This window comes from Camelus ferus, chromosome X (genome assembly GCF_009834535.1).
Source record: "Camelus ferus isolate YT-003-E chromosome X, BCGSAC_Cfer_1.0, whole genome shotgun sequence".
Taxonomy (NCBI): Eukaryota; Metazoa; Chordata; class Mammalia; order Artiodactyla; family Camelidae; genus Camelus; species Camelus ferus.
Window position 1 is genome coordinate 17,446,301 of NC_045732.1, and position 22,444 is coordinate 17,468,744.

The following is a 22,444-nucleotide window of genomic DNA, read 5'->3' on the forward strand; positions in this document are numbered from 1 at the left end:
TTTAGAGTCAAAATACCCTTGGGCTTGGGGCTCTGGCCTCAGAACTAGCTGTGTGACCTGAGGAAAATTTGTTCTCTCTCTGAACCTCTGTTTCCTCAGCTGTGAAAAAAGAGATGGTTTGGCTAATAGCTTTAGTAGAATGCACTCTATGTCATGTGGACATAGACTCAAAGCGGTACTGCCAGACTCTAGGACCCTCGGTATCTCTCGTCATTGAGGGACTGTGCTTTATGTTCCAATCTTTAAGACAAAGAGTAAACTGACCAGGATAGATTCCCTACAAACTCCGGACATTAGGGATGGGCCGGACCAACTCCTTGAGTGTGACCCTATACAGCAGGGATTCTTAACCTGAGGGCAAGGTAACAATTCCAGGGGGGCCTGGACTCTCCCTAAAAGTGTATGCACATTTTGTATATTAGGGTATTTAAGCTCTTTTTTATTTGTTTGTTTTGAGAAACCCCATCTTTCTTAAGGAAGCTATCACCTTCCAACTGTTAACAATTTTGCTTCATGGTTTATTACATGCCTCCAGAATGGGTATGCCTGGCGCCAAGTTGCTAAGGAAATATTGTGTGCCTTCAGTGTCTTCTTATTTGACTGACCAGGTACCTGGAGGCCCTGTGCTATCCTCCAAGTGCATAGAGTTCTCCGAACAATCACTAACATGGGATTGTTCCTCTGCAACAGCATTCCGTATCACCAAGATATCTGCACCCCTCATGATCAAACTTAGCTCTGATCTGAAACTTATTCCTTTATGTCATTAGGGGTGATCTGCTTGTTAATTCCTTTTGATTCCATTCATAATTCCAGGTGTTGGTGATTCAGTGTTCCACCATCCCAGTAGTATTTCAGTTTAATAGGGAACTCTTGGGGATTGACGTGACTTCTCCTTCTGATGACAGATTACAGGCACCACTGAGAGTAGGTGGAGTATAAATTTCTAGACAGACATCCAACAGTGCTCCCCAAATAATCCTGTCTAATGACCAACTCTATCCACACACGTAAAAGGCCAACTTTTCTAACATAGCCTCCCAACCTTGACTCATCCTATGGCCTGATGCAAGAACTTCAAAAGATTCTAATCTTGGTAAAGAATGATTTTTATAGCATAGGAAAAAAAGCACATTCTTTACTTAGATGTCAGAGCTGAAAATAGAATGCACAGTGAAATAAGACCTCCCTAAACGTTACCAATGGTGATATTCTGATCAATTTTACTCCCAATTTTGATGAGACACATATGCCTGTATTTTCTGTTAGAAGGAAGCTGTGAAAAGCTGTGATTTCTTCTCTCTATGCATATTTGGACCATGTTTATCTTTATATCCTATAATCCAGGCAAAATTACATTCTCATTTTCCAACTCTGTGTCCAAATCCTCATTAGTTTTGTGACTTGACTTAATGCAGTAATTAATGACTGTAACATAAGCGCCCACATCAGAATTAAGCAGTGAGGCTTCAGAGAAGTACTGAGAAATGCCATGGAAACCACAATGATCCCCTTCTTCCTAGAGGCAAGCAAGGTTGGGAGGGTGGGAGGCGCCGGCATGCACAAACGCTGGTGGATTCAGCAGGAGCTAAGCTACGTGGTGCCGAGGGGGCATTTTTGGAGAGTGGTCCTCAAAAAAGGCATGCCTGAGGGTAGAAGCATTAAAGTCTAAAAGTGTGTTCAGTACATGACAGACTCTCTTAAAGTGCTGGAAATCTGTTGAGCTCCTGATTGGGTTCAGAAATACACATACACTCAAGGGCATAATAACTGGTTCAAACACAACAGAGTAAAGATCTTATCCTTGTTTGAAGGAAAGAGGGAATGGTGCAGTGAAATACATGGCAGCTGGCATGGCCGCTGGTTCTTGACTGTTTACCTGATTGGACTAGCAATAGCAACCAGTAGGTTTTTCTCCTTTTGGAGGTAAATTTCCACTGCATTAACATTCATCAGAGTTTGCTCTGAAAGCAATGGTGCAAAGAACAGAATACTGAGAAGGTGGTTTAGGGCATCAGGAGTCCACACTTCCTTCCATCATTTACTGTATCCTCCAGGCTCATTGACCAGCCTCTCTAACCCCATGAGTTTAATCATTCTGAGTCTCAGTTTCCTAATCTATAAAATGAGATTGAACCAGGAGATCAGGTGAAGTCTGAGGCTCCTTCTAGCTCTGTCATAAGTCTATAGTGTCTCAAAATGATTTCCTCCTTCCCAAACTACAAAATTCCTTCTGGATGAGGAAACAAGAGTGGGTTCTTCCTGTCTCTTAGGGCTTAGGAGTCAACAAGAGGAGATTCTGAATTTTAAGGTGCCTATCTCAAACAACTTTTCGGTCTTTGAACCTTTTACTCCCAAACTGAATATCCAACTCCTGAGGAGAGGAATCAGACTTTGGAGTTGGGTAGGGAAGGCTGAACTACCTGTTGTTTAAGAGGCAGCCTTATATTCAACATACAGTTTACACAGTGACAAATACTTAATACTGGACTCTCTATGGAGAAACTTCCCAATTGCAAATTAGATCATTTGTACCCTCTGATTCAACCAGCAGGAGTATCCACAAGATATTATTTTAGAATGTGTTCATGAATTATGGGTTTACATACTTTTAGACAATTATACAAAGATGGTTGGCTGGGATAATTATTAAAAGGATATGTAGGCTGAAGGAAATCACTTGGTAGGTTTGAGCCAGCAGACTTTAAGGGTTAGTCTGCTATTACTTGAATTTTCTTGTGGCAGAAAGCCACAGGGAAATTCAGAGGTCCTGATGAGACTACTCAACTTCTGCTCACATGGGCTTCTGCCTGGTCCATTGTGCTGCTTTGAAAGACTCCCTGGATGGCATTAATCCCAAAATAAACACACATAATATCACCGTGGCTCTTATGAGACACATGAATTACTTGAGTGCATTCTCATAGCTAGTAATCCAAAGGAAAGGTGCTCCATTTTCAAATGGGAAAAAATTGTCCCTCTTCAAAGCTCGGAGGTGTCTTTCCAACAACTCTACTCCTGCTTGTGGCATTTAAAATTACAAACCAACATCTGATACAACATTTATCGCTGGACAGTCACTGAAAGACAATTACGGACATACACAGTTACGTGACGTTCTACATGTGACACACACTCAGAGCAAGGCCATCCCACAGCAGATTGACTATTCCTTTCATAGGACAATACAACAAATGTTTTATTTGATGTTTCATTTAAGTAGCGATGTTTTGCTAAATTTGAACAGTTAGATGAAAGCTAAAAAGTAATAAGTGAGCTAACGGATTAAAGACAGAATGTTATGGGGGTGGGGCAGGTGGCAGTTCTGAAGTTCAGGAAGACTTGGGTTCAAATCCAATCTTAGTGACTGTGAGAAGTCATTTAACCTTTCTTTGCTCTGCAGTTTTTCTCAGTTCTAGATTCATACTAAATGCTCAATGAATGGCATCATCAACCTTGGCTGGCTGTAGGATAAAGAGTAGGAAAGTGGGGAGACAGAGCTCCCCATTCTGCCTAACCCGTACACATGGACACTTCCTTATTCAATACTTGTTACACTCAGGCTCTACTCACCTTCCATCTTGAGTCTCAAGCAGACGAGTACTCTCTGTGCCTTGGGTTTCCTTCCTTTGGGAGGCATATAGCTCATAACAGAAGTGACAACTGCATCATTTTTCAGGTAATGCCTTGGGCCTCCCTCTTTAGCTGCTTGTTAAGAATAAACTAAGGAATTGTGTTTGGTTTCAAAGTGTTATCTAATCAAGAATGGACCACCCTATTGTCTGACCAAGATCCTGTTCTCTCTCCAACCTCTGCCAACAGAAACAGTGGCCAGCAACTCTCCACCAGTTACCACAATAAAAGTCTTAATGCAGCAAAACACCAGCCAAATAACACACTTTTGCTCTCAGCTGTCCGCAGATAAAAAGTTACTTTGGTTTTCTTAAAACCAGATTTACAGTTCATAAACACTTGTTCTTTTTCCCTTTTGCCAAAAGTAAAATAATCCCAAATAAAACATTAAAAAAATTGCTAGACAGGGCTTTTCTCTCTTTCTTCACTTCAATGCCGCCACGAAATAGCTGTGAACTTACACAACACAATGATCATGAACAAGTCAGTTCTCATTATTTTAACGTGCAGGCTAATAACCTTTTTCTTCTTGTGACTATTTGGGTATATACATAAATACTAGCTGTGAAATGCCTGAAATTTAAAGTGTAACTAAAATGTGGGGAGAACTGGTTATTTGAATCTTTGGTAATTTGGTAAATCTTTCTCATGGTGTGCAGTTTAGCCCTCTCCCATTCAACACCTTCTAAACATTTTCATTTAGGAAATATCAAAGCATTTGGAAAAGTTGTAGCTGCAGATTTATCAGTTGCTCTCCAAGTTGAATCCTATCCACATTTGGACTTAATTAACATGGGCCAACCATATGTGTGCACATTTTCTGAAGGGACCAGGCACAGATGGGAGCAGATATTGTATTTTTGTCCTTCCCAGCTAGTACTGCTCAATGCATATGGGTATTTTCTGTGATGCCTTTATAATGTTTGGTAAACATGGACCTTCCTCGTCAGTCACTGGCATCTCAGTCAGGGGAGAGGAGTAGAACAGCTGATGAGCCAGCACTGTTGCCATTCATCTCCTCCAAATTCCAAGGTCAATGTGGAAAAATAGGTCTTATACTTATATGGAATTAACTAAGAGGATAGAGTCCAGCCATGTACAGCTTATGACCAACCTAGGGTTTCATTTCAGCCCTAGACAATATTGAAAAAATGATTTCTCTCTGGTGTCCTGGCTACACTGTTCTGAGCCCAGTTTTCCATCTAGTTTCATCCTTCCATTTGATACTCTCAGTATCACAGTCTGCTCCTGGGGATATTGGGAGGGAACCTGACAATCTATCAACTCATATACACAAAGGAGGAAATGACTAACAGTCAGGAAACACTCTTCTCTCCCTAGATTTGCACCTTAATGGTCATGGGAGCCTTTACCTAAATGTCTGTTAGTTGATTAAACATAGCAGCTAAGAGTTGGAAGGTGTTTGAGCAAGGGCAGGCACTGGGATCTTTCCGTAATTCCTAATAACTTACACACCATGAATTTTCAACCTTCCCTTCTATAAAAAGCCTTCCCAGGCACAGCCACATCTGTGCCTGCCCATGGACCAGGTGAACAGCTTAGAGCTGGAGTGGGCAGGACTGTGTCTATGCTTTATATGATCAGTGAGTTCAAAGCAGCCATTTAATTACAGAGCTTTGAGAAGATGAGTTTAAAATTTTTGATTCCTTGCCTGCCTAGCCAAACTTGGACCAATTATTTTTGCTCTCTGTGGACAAAGATCCTTTTGTGGGTACCTTTTGTGGGTTTTGATTCAGGATCATCAGATGATTATTGCAAGTCATACTTCCTGGACAGACCCAAAGGGCCCTCTCAGGTTCTAGGTCTATAAGGGTAGGTTATCTGCTCTACCCAATCAGTACCAGCGCCTATCCAGGCCCCAAGGGAGTAATTAAAAGCCTTTCACTTGATTTTGTTCCGGCATGTCTGATTTACATAATCTGGAAGGATTCTTTAAATGAGTATTGGAACAACTTTAAAAAGCTGAATGATAAATGCACAACCATTGGGATATACATCATTAAAAGAATATATATGTATATGTATATATATATATACACACACATACACATATATACTACTAATATTAAACTGCAATCTCCTTTAAGAGAGAAACTGTTATTTCAAGTGTCTGATAAGCATGATGCCCAATAAATGTTTGCCAAAAACTGCTGAATGGATGTACTAGGTGACCGCCTAGGTGGAGTTTCAGTTAACACTAATCCCCCAGCACTGACGACCTGGAGCTGGTCTTCCTCTGTGCCCTGTCCTCCTCCCTGACCAGTACCATGAACTTTTGTAAATTTTTAGTTGGGGTTCATCCAGTGCATGCTGCAGTCACCACCCCAACTTCTTTGAAACTTTTCGGTGGCTGATGTTCCAGTCAGAGACCAGAGGCAGCTCCCGGACGCACTGCTAGCCCCCGGAACAGAGTTCCACCTCCGCGCGTGCGTGTGCGTGTGCGTTAATAAGCATGCTGATTTGGTGTCCTCTCTGGGGCACCTCCTACTCCTCTTAGCAGTTATTGCAGCTTTCTAGCCACATCCACCATATTCTTGGTTGCCAATGAATTAACCTTCCCACTTCCTTGACCTCACCAGCATGCCTCTCCATCATGGCTGAGGCTGGTGATGAACACCCTAGTACAATCACTTAAAGGCCTACTCGGGCCTAACTGTCCTGCCCTGGTTTCGAGTAGAAAGTAGTGTTTTCCAAAGAGAGTGCTAGTGCTACTGAAAAATTGTGAACCCCTTTCTCCATCTCCTCCTAGCTCCCTTTCAAAATTTCCTCCTTATAGTCTACCACGTGGGCAGTAAGCAAAGTCATCCCTTGAGACATGAAGTACAGCTTCGTAAACTGTTTCACAGCACCAGGCTCAGTATCGCCTGAGCTGCTTTTCAAGAGGGCCTGAGACTCTGCATCCCTACCAAGCCCCTCAGATGACGCTGTGCCCACCTGAGTCTGAAACCCACTGTGCTAAAGGCTGTCTTGGTCAGACAACCAGCCAGGGGGTGTCTTTTAATCCACAGACGCCTAACTCTTCCCTCCCTCTCCTGACGTGTGGGCTGGATTCATCATGTACATTTAACTTGACTTCTAACTTGCCCCGGGCTAATTTTACTTCAGGTCTAGGTGGGTTAAGATAACAATCTTGTTCAACACATGATGTATCCTATCAAATCTTCTCGGCATTAGAATGTCACGTGGTTCAGACATTTCCCAGTACACCTGAGAGGAAAGAGTCAACAGACCTACACTATGGGAAGGCTGTCCTTAGCTTCTTGGAGAAAGACTAGATTGCCTTCTAGGATGCTGGATGGCAAAGCCCTATGGGGGAAACAAATATCTCACCTATTTCCCCAGACTGCCAGAAAGTTCCTATTTTAAGAAGCATTATTCCTTTTACTTAATGCTTTCATTATATTCAAGAGTGCAAATTCACCTGTAAGAGGAAATCTTTTAAGCTGGTCACCTTCACTTATAGTTTAGAATCACAGACATTTTGAGCAGGATGGGGTTGTGAGTGAGGAAAGAGGCTCAGAGATTTAGTTAAGGTCAAATCGCTCTTTCTCTGTAAGCCTGGTCTACCACCCAGGTCCCTGGATCCCCAGTCAATGATGCTTCTACTCTGTGAGGCTGCCAGGGGAGGCTGGAAGAGTTCCGAAAAGGGCAAATCATGGGAAGCCCAGATGCCTGCAGAAAAAAATGAAAGGCGTGTCCCTGAGCAGGTACAAGGCAACTAAGGTCTCTACCACCTATTCTGCTGGCTTCACAGATGAACGAGCATGATAAATTAGCAACAGATCCTTTTTCTAGAGACGTGGTAGAGTAGAAAATAATAAATAAACTTTGACATCAATTAAAGTTGGGTTCAAATCTAACTTTGGTTGCTTCCTGGTTTTGTGACTTTGGGAAAACAGTTTAACCTCTCTGAGCCCCAATTTGCTTATCTCAAAAATAGAGAGAAAGTTGCCTGCCTCGTGCGATGGTCCCGTGACTGTAAAATAATGAGAGTGTTTGACCTACCACAGGTGTTCAGAGAGTGATTATTAATACTATCAACATCACTTGATTTTTCATTCTTCCTTATTAACTGTTTTAATCCTAAAAGACACCATAGGTCCCATCCCCTCTGACATCCGGGCGGGCTGCTGAGAGTCTGCAGCGCGCTGCACCGAGTGTGTAAGCACGGTCCCTAAAAGACGGAAAGCAGCAGTATTCTTGAGATGCTCTTGCTTTTCCTAAAACACAGAAAAATACAGAAGCATCCCCTTACCCTTCTTTTCCAAACATGACAGACTACTTAACCATTAGAATTAATGCTCCCCAAATAGGAGGTTGGCAACCTTTGCTTTTGGCAAAAGGATCACTCATGACAGTTTGTAGTTCTATCTGAAAATTCGTTTTCTCTTCAAATGGCTTTTTTCCCCTCAAGAATCTTTCACTGGGAGTGGACTTCTATTTCTAATACTGAGTTCCTTATGAACAAGGAGTTAAATGACTAATTTGCACCCTTCTAGTAAAATGAGAACAGTCCTGGCTGTGGACCCAGCTACCCGACCAAGGCTTGAGATCAGGTGGGCAGGGCTTCCTGGGTTTCTTTCAGCCTGATTTGCCTTATTTCTAGTTCCCTCTAGAAATGCTAGCAACTTACAGAAAGGGCCAGGCAAGCTATCTGGCTTCTTTTGCCAGTCATGTAATTTGGCAACACCATGTGGACTCTGATGACCCTCTTTCTCTTCTAAATCCTTTGTCTTTTCCCATTTCTGCAGAATAAAAGCTTTAAGTTCTCTCATAGAGCTTTAGGATATTGATTCATTCATTTGTTCAACAAAGACTTATTGGATACCTACTCTGTACCAGCCAGGCATTATCTTGGTCTGTAAAATAGAGAACATTCTTGCCTTCATGGTTCTTGCATAAGGGAAGACCCTTGCTTAGGGGAGAAATGAGTAAATTAACTAGCATATGACCCAGCAATTCCACTCCTGGGTATATATCCAAAAAAGCCAAAAACACTAATTCTAAAAGATACATGCACACCAATGATCATAGCAACATTATTTACAATTGCTAAGATATGGAAGCAACCTAAATGTTCATCAACAGATGAATGGATACAGAAGATGTAATACACACACACACACACACACACACACACACACACACACACACACACACACACACAATGGACTACTACTCAGCCATAAAAAAGAAGAAAAATTTTGCCATTTGCAGGAACATGAATGGACTTGGAGGGCATTATGCTAACTGAAATAAGTCAGACAGAGAAAGATAAATACTGCATGTTATTGCTTATATGTGGAATCTAAAAAATACAACAAACTGGTGAACATAACAAAAAAGAAGCACACTCACAGATATAGAGAGCAAACTAGTGGTTACCGGTGGGGAGAGGTGGGGAGGGGTACAATAGGATTAGGGGAGCTAGAAATACAAACTGTTGGGTGTAGGACAGGCTACAGGGATGTATCGCACAACACAGGGAATATAGCCAATATTTTGCAATAACTGTAAATGGAATGTAACCTTCAAAAACTGTATGAAAATTAAAATTTTAAAATACCATAAAAGTTATATTTGATTTTAAAAACTATATTACCTGAAATAGCTGGCAATGTCTGCAGCTATCAGTTTAAGTCAGCTACCACCCCAAGAAGTGGCTTGATGCCTATGGAGAACTGAAGAGGAGAGTAGGAAGGAAGGGAAGTGAGATTTTGAGAAACTGACTTCCTGTGCTTTGTCTCATTCTTTTGCCTTGAAAATCGAAATGTTTGCTCAGCCTTCTTATTCTCAATAAAGCAGCAGGGCCTCTGTAAGGGAACTTCGTTCCTTCCCTTGTGCACACAGGAGCAGAGGCGCCCTAAATGCATGCATATCACAATGACAGTGGGGGGATGTGTGATAATGCTTCAGGAAATGAGTTCTTTAAGAAAAATCAAATGGAAGACGGGCGGCGACCTCAGCTCACTGCCTTCAGGTGCCGTAATATTTTAGATTGTGAGAAAGAGAGCAAATCTGACATGCTGTAGGCAGTGTCTGCCAGTAAAAAGTCTGAGATTCAATCAAAATACTTAATTTTGTGAACCCCACCAAAAACAGATGGAGAGCCAGAGTAAAAGACAGAAAAATTGTTCACATCGTAGCGTCATGTTGTATGTGTCAGTCTTATTTGGTGCAATTTCAGCATCTCTGTAAAAAATAATATCAAGCTCGTTTTTCCCCCCAAACTCATATTTTTAAATCAAAAAAATACCTTTAAAAAAAGCAGTGGTGGTTACCCTTGAAGGTTCTGAACTGAGAAGAGAGCACAAAAGAATGTTCTGGGGTGATGGGAATATTCTCAGTGTGGATCTGGGTGCTTGGTCAAAGGTAGGTACAGATGTAAAAAGTTATCACACTGTAACTTCAGATTTGGGTATTTTTACTATGTTTAATATAGAAGTCAGTGAAAAAGGAAAAAATAAGTAAAGGGCAAGTCTGAGTTTGAGGCCTGCAGATGTGTGATCAACCAGGTATCAAAAATGATGGGCCCTGGGGTGCTTGAAGCAACTGATGAGATCTTTACAATCATTTCCCACGTGCTCAGCCAATGACATGATTTAGCACCTGGGGAGCTGTTCCCTTGCCTCCTGACTGGCACCCACTGGGTTCCACTGTAAAACACATCTAGAGAGGAAATTAGAAAACCACACAGGGAGAAAGGGAAATACCCACCGAGTTCTCTGCGGAGACAAAATTCAGAGGAAGTTTCATGCTCACTGGGAATTTCTCTCCATGGGTTTTTCTATGCTGTTAATAGTTATGACCCCGAGAATTCTGGGTCCTGGTAGGATTGTTAGATCTGCCACAAAGGCAGAAATATGTCTGAAGCCTCTTTTTCCTAATAAATGTGAGAAGTTCACTTTGCAAAAGAATCACATTCAGCAAATCTATGATTAAGAATATTAAAATTGAGTTGTTTCCAATAGCAAAGTACAGCTGAATTCTTTGCTGCCTGTTTTTAAGCTGTATTCATTCCCATTATTATTATTTTCTAATTTCTCAAAAGTAAAGTTTTTAAAATCATAATGAAATGAAATTTTCAGGTTTTCTGGGTTTTTTGTTTGTTTGTTTGTTTTGTTCTTGTTAAGATACAGCTGATCTACAATGTGTTAGTTTCTGGTGTACCGCATAGTGATTCAGTTATACATATTTATATACTCTTTTTCATTATAGGTTATTACAAGGTATTGAATATAGCTCCCTGTGCTATACAGTAGGCCCTTGTTGTTTATCTGTTCTATATATAGTAGTTAGTATCTGCCAGGTTTTCTGGTGTTGATTCATTTAAACTATGCACATGCCCTCTGATTATTTTGGTATGATGAACATATTTTTGTCTGATGAAAATATTTCCTCTTTAAAAAAGAATAAATAGATTCTTACTGTGTTAATAACAATTTTAGATCCACAGATTCTTTTGGGTTTTTTTCCTCCTTGATAAAGTATCAAATTAAAAAAATTTTTCTGATTACTAGGGATTTTAAGTTTGATCCTTTTACTCTTCCCTTACTTTAAAGAGTTCATGGCATTGATTTCAATAAAATAAAATCTCAAAAATTAGAGTCTTCATGCTGGGAAGAAATTTAAATATGTTTAACTATATATCTATGGCACTAAATGAACTCCACAATTGACAAAAATTATTTTTCCTGTCTCAAATGTTATGTCAGTTGTTTAGAACTCAAAACTACTGTTTTTCCTTTAGAGACGTGGTATTTGTATTCTCAGAATAGCCCACAAAAACTAGGTAATTTATTTAGCAATGAAGGTGAAATGCTGTATATTTATGGCAAAATTTAAATAATAATAATTATAATAATAGCAAAACATTACTGAATCAAACAGAATGTTATAATTTTATCTTTAAGTTGTTGATTGAAGAAACGCACGTTTAATTGCATAAAGAGTAACATCTTCAAAAAGTCTACACTTGTCAATATAGATAATGCAGAATGAATAGAGTAAAAAAAATTTATGAATCATCCCACCAACCAGAAATATCTACTCTTAAGATAGTGTTGGGTTTACTTACAATAGTGAAAACATTTTTACATAATTGAGATTATACTGCATGGTTTTGTGTCTTGCTTTTCCCAATTACTGTTGTATTTTAGTGATTCTGAAGATTGTCAGCATGGATTCTTTGTCTAATCTCACTTCGAATCTCAAACACTTTCTTTCTTTAAAATAACTATGCCACTCCTTTTTTGTTCTGTCTTGGTTTGTATAGGAAGTATAAAATAAGCTGAGAAAGAAAAGAGAAGGCAGCCAGGAGGGGAGGGCAAAAATGCGCATGACAGCCCAAGAGAGTTAGGTCACGGGGCAAGTCAGAGGGGTCTATGGATATAAAAAAGGTTTGAGAGAAAATGAACAGAATCTGGAGCAGTGAACTTCAGAATAACAGGGATTCTAGTAATAGGGCTAAATGGTAACAAGCATCATTTATCCTACCCCATCATTTGATGAGGATGACTGTTTATTGAGTTTAAGGTCTTGATTAGGGGACAGAGACAGTTTGAGGCAAAACTGGAAAGAGAACACAGATATGCTAATTCTCAATCTTAATTTACTTCCTTGAATCTCGGAGGCATAGAAAAATTGAAGAACAAGAGATATGTACCCTCTCCTTGAGGACTGAAGAAAGGAAATGGTGGGAAAGAGATGGTGGCTCAGTCAATAGTCTGACAGAAGGCTTGGTCAAAGCTGGCTGGAGCTTGGAAAAGTTAAAGGAAGGGGGAGCATAGTAGCACCTCCAGGGTGCAGAGAGGTGAAGACTATGTACAAGCCACCATCCTCAAATAGTTTTTCTTTAGATCAAGGATTATTTGCTCTAGATTTGTCAAAATTCTAGAACGAACGCTACAATATACTGTTAACCTATCCATGTAGTCAGCAAATGAAAAGATAGTGAAGTATTTGCCCATTTGATGGAAGGAGAACCAATACTTATCACAGCCAATTATGCTTATCACATCATTTCTTGTCATTGAAGCAAAGCCCAAGTGTCCAAAATATATTTCTAAAGAAGAATAAACTTCATTTCCTTTGGACAGTAATGTGTGTAAGAGCCCACTGTTCTTGTCACGCTATTTCTCAATGTTCTTCTTGATTCTAGAATAAACTTGATACCAGTGCCACTGCGGAGGTGAGAGTCAGAGACTGGAAGATGGGAAACAGAGAGTGAGGGGTTACAGCAAAATTCTATAATATTTAAAAAATTTACCAATGACCACTGTTCATTTGAAAATTAGAAGGCAATGTCCAGAGTGACAGCCAAGATTTCATTACTTGAATCAACATCACTTTGCTTAATGCCAAATGTGTCTTTGGTTTGTTTCTCAAAAATCAGACCTCACAAATTAAAAACTTCTTTTCAATTATTTTTTCTTTGCTAAGGCTCACCTTAACCTTATCCTGTCCCATGGACTTGAAGAATTTTCCAATGGATGTCCAGACTTGCACGATGCAGCTGGAGAGCTGTAAGTCAGTACTGTTGAAATGACTGCCTGCTTGTTTTAACCAATGACCTGGTTCCTTCAGGGTGTCAGTAAGGAGGAAAAAAACCCCTAAGACTCATTCTCTACCTACTTAGCAACTGCCAAGGTCTGAATGGAAGGACAAGCAACAGTATGTGCGCCTGTCTTTTACCCAATAGAGTGAAGATAATTTTTCAAAGTAAAATGCCAAATAACTAGCCCTTCCTCAAAAAAAGCAAGCCTGATTTAGTATGGCTTTCTTCAAAATGAAGATTATTGCCTGGGACAATTAAGATTAGGAGTCATTTAACCTCTACAATGAATCACTCTCTAGGCAGAAAATTGTATTTCCTTCCATCTGATGCTCATATAGACCTTCGCCCCAAAGGAATCTGGGCAGGAAGGGATAATTGATTTGACAACAAGACAAAGGGGCCTTAGCCAGAAGAGGATGCAAAAACGAGGGGCAGGAGATGATATGGAATAAGAGGCATCTCCCTTAGATGGGCAATAGATACACAAAGGCATGGTGAAGGAAATTGAGAAATGCAATGACTCTGTCCCCTTTATGTCCCCTAGCCCCGACGCCACTGAAATCTTTGACATGCACCATAAGGTGCTGATGCCTCCAAGGTAATGGGATTTTCAGGCAAGAGACGTGAAATTTTTTCTAGCTTGTTCTGTCAGTTCCTCTGTTTGTAAAAGGCAGAGAATAATAAGCGCTACTGACCTCCAGGGATGTTAGGAGATTTAATGAGGCAGGGGCAAGAAAATACTTTAAACTTCTTGGTTTAAAAAAATAATAAATGTAAAAAGACACATCAACTATTATTTTAAAAAAATAGGCGGTGACAGGGTTTCCTTCTGATCATTTAAAATCACTGTAGATTTCCCTTGAAACTTCCTACAGAATAAACAAAATAATGAAACATCTTTGTTTTAAGAAGCTGTCAGGGATAAAATGAGAATTTATGATTTATAATAGGCTTTATGTGTTCATTTTTTCCATCTCGCCCCTCTTCTTGAGAAGAAAGTTGAGAAAAACATTTTCTTATATAAGGTTTCCTTCTTGGTGTCTTCGCTACTGCTCCAAACTTTCCCCTGCCTCAACCCAACACTTAGTTTCTCTGTAAAACAACAACTATAGCTGTCATCTGAGGCTCTTCTAAGGCTTAAAAACTCCAGTTAGCAAATATGCTTGGTCCTTGCAAGACCTAGGAGTAATGAAATCAAAGAAGCAGTGATGTGTTTGCCACTAACTTTGACTGTGAAGGGTGGGAATTGCTCTTTACTTTTCTACTTTTCTACCTTCAATTACCTCCTCCTTCCCCACATCTTTACCTCTTCGGTTTGCCCCAGGCTGCGGTTTCAGGAAGACTGACAAGGACTATGACTGTGTTGGTCAGTAAAAAGTTTCCCAAGACAAGAATGTGGGGTGTTTGGTGAGCTTCTAGTATTTGTTGGAGATACCCAAGAAATCCACATACAGCATTGACTGGAAGAGATAGGGTTGGCCATTCTCTCTGTGGACTGTCAATGCTTGTATACAGTCCTCTTTGTGATTCCTTGCTTGTTTTGAGTTTTTGGCTTTGAATGAAAAAAAGAAAGAGGAAAGTAGGTTCCAATTAACGTTGCCATTGATTTCTGGGTAGCTTTGGTGAGTCACTGCCTTGCAGTAAACAAGAATAGGAACCTATTGACTTGATAAACGTGCTGAGGTTATTGGCCAGCCAAAACCGCATATAATAACCCTCATGCGCCTCACTCTCATTTTAGCGTTCGAAACTCACAAACAAAGGAAGAGCGGAGAGACGTGATGCCTGAATAAAGAGCAGCCTTCATTTCTAGGGTGAAAAAAGGATCCAGAAGCACTTGAAATGAGGACAAAGTTAGCAGGAGCTTGGAGACTAAGAGCTAACTTTGGTTTACTAAACTGATAACAATCTTACTTTGGACGGTTCAAGAGTCATGTGACACTATGACTTCATATAAGAGAGTATCTGTTTTACTTCATATTAATCATTGTGATGAGGGGGCCCATTTAGCAAGACACTAGCACAAATGAATATGCTTGATTTGCATGTTCCACAACTTCCCCTTAGGTTACCTGCCTTCCCTGCTTGCTAAAAGTAACTGAGGACTGATCATAAACACTTTAACATAGACTTTCTGAAAACAAAGCTAATAAACCCTAGGAGAGGGGCCAAGTTTGCAATGGGAATATTTTAGGCAGGCCTGTGACAATTCATTCTCATTAAAAAAAAAAAGAATGCTTCTCATTTGAAATACTAAGATTGGTGCCATGAACTGCGTTGTCTTAGAGATCCACAGACACAGCTCTTTCAAGCAAAGACAATTTTCAAAGGATTTCTGTTTGTTTACTTGTCCATCCTTCAGAAAGATTTAGTGAAACAAGAGGGTAGAAGAAAATGGACTTTATAGATTCCATTCTCTCCTTCCACAGAAAAAAATCATTCAGAAATAGCTTGCTGTCTTCAATTTCTTTGGCTCCAATGACATGTAGTTGTCATGATGATTGCAGTTCTTTTATTAAAAATGCTCTTAAATTGATTGAGCGTGTCTGCTTTAGATGATTTCCTTGTTTCTTTACATGGCTAGCCTTTCAAGGTTTCCTGGAAAGATGCATTCAGTTTTTCACTATGATTTGTTTACTCTAGTTGGGTATACGATGAACGACCTGATATTTGAGTGGTTAAGCGATGGTCCAGTTCAAGTTGCTGAAGGATTGACCCTGCCTCAGTTTATTTTGAAAGAAGAAAAGGAACTTGGCTATTGCACAAAGCACTACAACACGGGTAAGTTTTCCTTCGGCTGCTAAACCCAAGTGGGCTCCATCTGCAGCTTGGGGTATATATCCCATCACCTTAATTGCCACATACTTATCAAGAAAATGGAGCTACAAGGCACTATCCTGAGCTTAGCTCAAAATCCTCTCAACACATAAGATACCCAACAACACATACATACATACACATACCCTTTGGAATAGGTCAGTGAGCACAACAGATAATTCTTCCAAAACAGAGAGAAGGAAAGAGGTTTGGGAATCTTCTGCTGTTCTCTTGCTGATCAGCTGTTGTCAAAAAGGTCTGAGGAAAGGTATATGAGATCTTGTAAGGAAATAGCAGGAAGTGTACAAGTTCTGGCCTATTCCTGGCATCTACTCTTGACATTGGCTCCTCAGGTCAATTTGCACTCTCTGCCTTAGAGGAAGAGAGGAAAACTAGCACAGGTCTTTGCACACCCAGATATACAGCTGCTGAACTCTCCAGGCCTGGACAGTTTGCATGAAAATCAGCTGGTGGGAATTCAGCTGGCTCTAAAGTCATGCACTGTCAGTAGTGCTGACAGACACAAGTGGTGGGGAGAATCTGAGATAGTAGCAACCAGTGGGCATGTGTTGCTATCTGGAAGAGTATGCCTGCCCAGGAAAGTTGATGGCTTCTCCTGTGAATGTTCTGGCCTTTCACACCATCCAAGGTGATCATGGAGAGGTAACTGAGACATGGTGGTTTGTTCAGTGACTGCTCCAAGAGTTACTCCTGAGTAGAATGGTCCATGAATAGCTGTTCCAGAAGTCAATAGTGCTTCCTATGAAATAACTAAAACCTGATTCCAAGGTGTTCTTCCTAACCAAGAAGAACCCAACCCTACGTCTTATAATTTGTGTGGACTAAGCCAAATTACCTTCCAGGTTTCTAACTCCAAGCCAATTAAGGAGAAAGAAAAGTGGCAAGGGGCAGGAACACCTGTCTCTTAATAGTGTAAGTTTTAATATCTTTATATGCTCTGTATTTTAAAGGCAATGTAACACTGTAAACAGATTCCAGGAATATTCTAAATGTCCTCAAGCAATTATCCAGGGGGTTATGAAATTTTTACGAAGACCAGATTATATGCAAGGCTCATACAAATGTATATTTTTCTCTTGCTGTTGATAACACAAAGATAGGTAAACAATTATGCAAATCCTTTAGGAGTCCTATGTGAACTTTACTACTTGGGAAGGAACACTTTCAAATATTACATATTATATGTTATGTATTACATGCCATCTAGTATACACTATACATAAATGCTGTAGATTATATATTATATGCTATATACATATAACATATTATAACTCCCACAAAATTTGAATATTTTGTTTCCACTGGAAAGTCTAGAAAATTCTGGAGCTCTGTCTAAATAATCAGGCTGCAACAAGCACAGATTTGAAAATTAAATATGCCACATGGTTTTGGTCCAGTGACTCTTTAGATCACTCATTCTCACAATGTCATTTTCATGACTGGTTGAGTTGGAAAAGAGTTGAAATGGGGATATAAGGTCAGCATTTTGTGTAATCTTTCAAATCCATTTGTAATGCTCTTTAAAAAAAGTGGGAGGTTGTAGTGGGAAAGATAAGTTCAAACTGGATTTTAAATCATACTTTCCTACTTCCAGGAAAGTTTACCTGCATCGAGGTTAAGTTTCACCTGGAACGTCAGATGGGATATTATTTGATCCAGATGTACATCCCCAGTCTGTTGATAGTCATTTTATCCTGGGTCTCCTTTTGGATAAACATGGATGCAGCTCCTGCCAGGGTTGCACTGGGCATCACCACAGTCTTAACGATGACCACCCAGAGTTCAGGCTCCAGGGCATCTCTGCCAAAGGTAAGAAATCTCACTTGACAAGTGACCCGAGAGGTTTGTCAAAGGTCTTACAGGCTAGAGAATTCTGTGAATACAGAAACGTTTGCCATCCTGCGGCACTGCTGGAGGTGCAAATGCAATAAGAGAGCGAAAAGCTGAGTTTGAGAGAATTGGAGCTCTGAGGACATGGGGCACCTTCATAGTCAGATCAATTAAGGGAAAGAGGAATAAGGGTTGAGAGAAAAGAGGAATGAGCAGAGGCAGAAACATGTCTCAGAAATTCTACGAAGCCCTTGAGTGCTTTTGACCTCATGCTGTTTATAAGGCATGAAGTTTGTAGGAATTGGGGTAAGACTGATGCAACTTATGTCACACTGTGACATATTTATTGGTGAGGCTATTGTGATTCATATGTTCAGTGCAGTCATTTATAGTAATAAAAGCCTGAATTAAGTTCCTATAAATTTACCCAAAAAAAGCCATATGCAGTGAGTATATATAAGAAATGAAGGTACAATATTAGGGTGCAGCAAATCAGATACATGGATCTTTGCTCTGCCTTAAATTACCTTAATGGCTGATAACAATACTATTTGGAGTGACATAGGTACCTAGAGAAGAAGAGTAAAGGCATCCAAGATGGCGAAAATTCTGTGGCAGATTGACAAAGAACTGCAGAGTGGATATCAGGGACAAACAGACATTTTGTAGGACCTTGAATAATAAATCATAATGGCTGTATAATCTATTTTTATGCAAGACAGGCCCTCTGCATTTGTAAATATTTCTTAAGCAAATAATGATAAATGTCCTGCTTGTGAAACGCCCCAGCAGCCCAGGATGTGCCTATGTGTATCTTCCCCTTTCACTGATCACCTTGAGCTATTAGCCTCAACTTCCCAGGAGTGTGAGTTCAATTTAGTATTCAGTATATATTGTCTCCTACTGGTTTAGGAGTCTCTCCAAAATCCAGTTCCAGAAAATAAATGAGATGTAATCCCCTATCTTTGCTGGCTTGGGCTTATGTTCAGTTGTGTTACAACTGACATGATGAGAAATGTTAGATCATGTCCCACATTATCTTCTATGTTGGAACAAAGGATGACATATGGAGGAGTTCTGTGGATATAATGGAACTGGGCTGAATAGTGGGAAAATAGTTATACAATTTTCCAAGTTTCATGCCTCTAAATATAAATATTAGATTTTTTATGCTAATAGAGAAAGGAATAGATCTGTCTCTGATACTTTTTTTACTTTCCAGAATAGCAAATGGTACAAAATACTTGCATCATATTTCTATTGGAATTTAGATATCAGAAATACTAACAGCTTTTTTTCAGGTACATAATAACAAATCAATACAACCTAATAGAAATTCTAATACACTCTGTGCCTCCTCTCAAACATCTTCATTTGCTTATTTCTTGTTATTTATTAGTTATTGCCATCACTGCATGCCACGCCATTAAACCCTAGGATACACAAATATATTTCACAATTTAATAGATAGCTAAATTATTGTGGCAAACTGCAAGTAGATAATGTCAAAATATAAGACATTTAGCCTCCAACCATTCATTGCGATGAGAAGTCATTTATTTTCGAAATGAGAGCCTGCGTTTTTATAAATTTGTTATTCATTCTTACTAGCTATTGTAATTCTACATCGATGGTCAAAACTTGCTAAAAAGGAGATCGATAAGGTGGTAGAGTAGGAGGACGGGGAATTCACATCCCCCCTATGAACACATCAAAAATACATCTACATATGGAACAATTCTCACTGAAAACTAACTGGAAACTAGCAGAAGGAGTCCTGTACAACCAAGGCTGTAAGAAAAAATACATATGGAATTGAGCAGGAAGGGAAGAGAAGCAATCAGGTTGGGACCTGCACCCCTGGAAATGGACCCAGAGGTACAGGGAGAATATATAGACACCCGCCTTGGGGAGTGAGCGGTGAGAGCCACAGATTGGAAGCCCCAGTCCTGGTATCCTACATAGGGGAGATGAGCCCCCTTGGCTGGTTGGAGGACCAATGGGACTAACAGGGGGACTATGGAAAGCCTGGGCTCTGCTCCTAAGGAGCATGCACACACACAAATGCTTGGGCACTGGCATGCCCCTGGGGCAGGACAGAGGGGACAGTTAGAGGACTGCTCCAGTGGCTGCCAGGTTTCCCACAACCACCGTGGTGCATGCTCCAGCCTCGCTTACTCTATGTTGCAGTGTGGCATGGGATCGAGGGCTGCCACAACCAGGGAGAAAACTCAGCTGTGGAATGCAGAGGTGACCTGGTCCCAGGGCAGACCCTGTATGGGGCAGCAATAGCCATTGTTGGTGCCTGCTCAAGTGTCGTATAAGAAACATCCCAGAGCTCTGATAGTGGCTGCTTCACCACAGCTCACCCCAATATACAAAGAGAGTCCATGTTGGGCCTGCCTGCCCTGCAGTGTGATTCCACAACAGAGAAGGGGTGGCAGAGATGGGGAAGTGATCAGCAGTGAGGGACAACGGGGACTTGGACTCGAGACTGCATCTAAGCAGAGTGAGGGAAACAACAGCTGGTGTCTGTACAGGCAGCATGTCGGAAACAGCTCAGACCTCTGTCTATGGCCAAAATGAACTAAGAGTCCACATGGGCCAACCTTGTTTCAGCAAACCCCACCTCTGGGGCAAAGGCCTCTGTACTAGGGAAGAAGAAAACATACTTAAAGGGAACATAGCTAGCTCAGCCTAACCCTCAGGGCTTCTACTCCAGCAACTTGGAGGGCAGTGATGACCACTGAGCAGAGGGAAGGGGAAGTCCTACCCAACACCCAGCTACAGCTCTAACCCCTCCATCTCCAGCCGCACCTACCAAGGTGATGGCTACCAGCACACCCTGAGGAAAGACATGACTCACGTCCATGTCAAATATGCTCTCCCACCAAAGGCATTGGGCACTTTTTGTCTGTATAGAGACACTCTCATATAATAACAACCTCCACAGACTGGAATAGGCAATTGTTTCACTTAAATTCATAGAAGCAAAGAAAGTTAAGCAAAATAATAAGGCAAAGGAACTATTACCAATTGAAACAGCAGGAGAAAACTCTTGAAAAAAATAAATAGTAAAACAAAAATAATTTACCATATAAAGAATTCAAAGCATTGGTAATAAGAATGTTAACTGAATTAGGAAAAAGAATAGGTGAACACAATGAGAATGGTAAAAAAGAACAAGAAAATACAAAAAAAATACCCAATCAGAAATAAAGAATTAAATAACTGAAATAAAAAACACACTAGAAGGAATGAATAGCAGACTAAGTAATACAGAAGACTACATAAATGAGCTAGAAGATACAATAATGGAAACCACTTAATCAGAAGAGCAAAAAGGAGCAAATTTTTAAAAATGAGAACAGTTTACAAGATCTCTGGTACAACATTAAACATACCAACATTCACATTATAGAGGTCCCAGAAGAAGAGAAGGCAGAGCTGAAAATGTATTTGAGGAAGTCATGACTGAAAACTTCCCAGATCTGTGAAGAAGGAAACAGATATTGAGGTACAGGAAGCATGGAGGGTCTCAAACAAGATGAACCCAAACAGACCCACACCAAGACATATCATAATTAAAATGGCAAATGCTAAAGATAAAGAGAGAATTTTAAAGGCATCAAGATAAAAACAAAAACTCATATACAAAGGAACTATAAGGCTATCAGCTGATTTTTCTGCAGAAAACTTGCAGGTCAGAAGAGAGTGGCATGATATAGTCAAAGTTCTGAAAGGAAAAAACCTACAACCTAGGATACCCTACCCAGCAATATTATCATTCAGAATCAAAGGAGAGAGAAAAACTTCTCAGAAAATGAAAAATTTAAAAAGCTCATCAATACTAAACCTACACTAAAAGAAATGTTTAAGGGTCTTCTCTAAGTGGAAAAAAAGTAAGAATCTATAGGAAAGAGAAAATCCCAACAAGAAAGGAAAATATATAGTAAGGACTGAGGATACACCACTTAAATAAGCCACTACAAGGATTAAAAGATGAAAAATTATAAAAGCAATGGTAACTATAATAAACAGTTAAGGAATAAACATGAAGATGTAAAATATGACATCCAAAACACAAAATGTTGGGGAGGGGAGTAAGAAATGTAGATCATTTAAGATGTGTTTGAAGTTAAATGACTACCAGTTTAAATAGCTATAGGTCCATATATATATGACCGCCATGATAACCACAAGTCAAAAACCTACAATAAATATACAAAAACTAAAAAGAAAAGAATATAAGCATACTACCAAAGAAAATCACCAAACCACAAGGGAAGAAACAAAAAAGAAGAAATGAATGGAGAAGAATTACAAAAACATCTGGAAAACAAGTAACGAAATGGTAGTCAGTACATACCTATCAATAATTATTTTAGATGTCAATGGACTAAATGCAGCAATCAAAAGACATAGGGTAGCTGATTGTATTTTAAAAAAAAAGACCCATTTATATGCTGCCTACAAGAGACTCACTTCAGAACTAAAGAAATATACAGACTGAAAATGAGGGGATAGAAAAAGATATTTCATGCAAATGGAAATGGCAAGAAAGCA

At 39.9% G+C, this 22,444-nt stretch overlaps 1 protein-coding gene across 1 annotated transcript in view; it reads left to right on the forward strand.

Annotated features, from left to right (window-relative positions):
* The window catches only part of GLRA2 (glycine receptor alpha 2), a 134,864-nt gene that overhangs the window by 51,491 nt on the left and 60,929 nt on the right, over positions 1-22,444 (forward strand). The window contains exons 5-7 of the mRNA XM_032475101.1: positions 13,096-13,178; positions 15,854-15,991; positions 17,643-17,857. Of these exons, the coding sequence (XP_032330992.1) occupies positions 13,096-13,178; positions 15,854-15,991; positions 17,643-17,857 (436 nt within the window). The remainder of the gene's footprint in view (positions 1-13,095; positions 13,179-15,853; positions 15,992-17,642; positions 17,858-22,444) is intronic.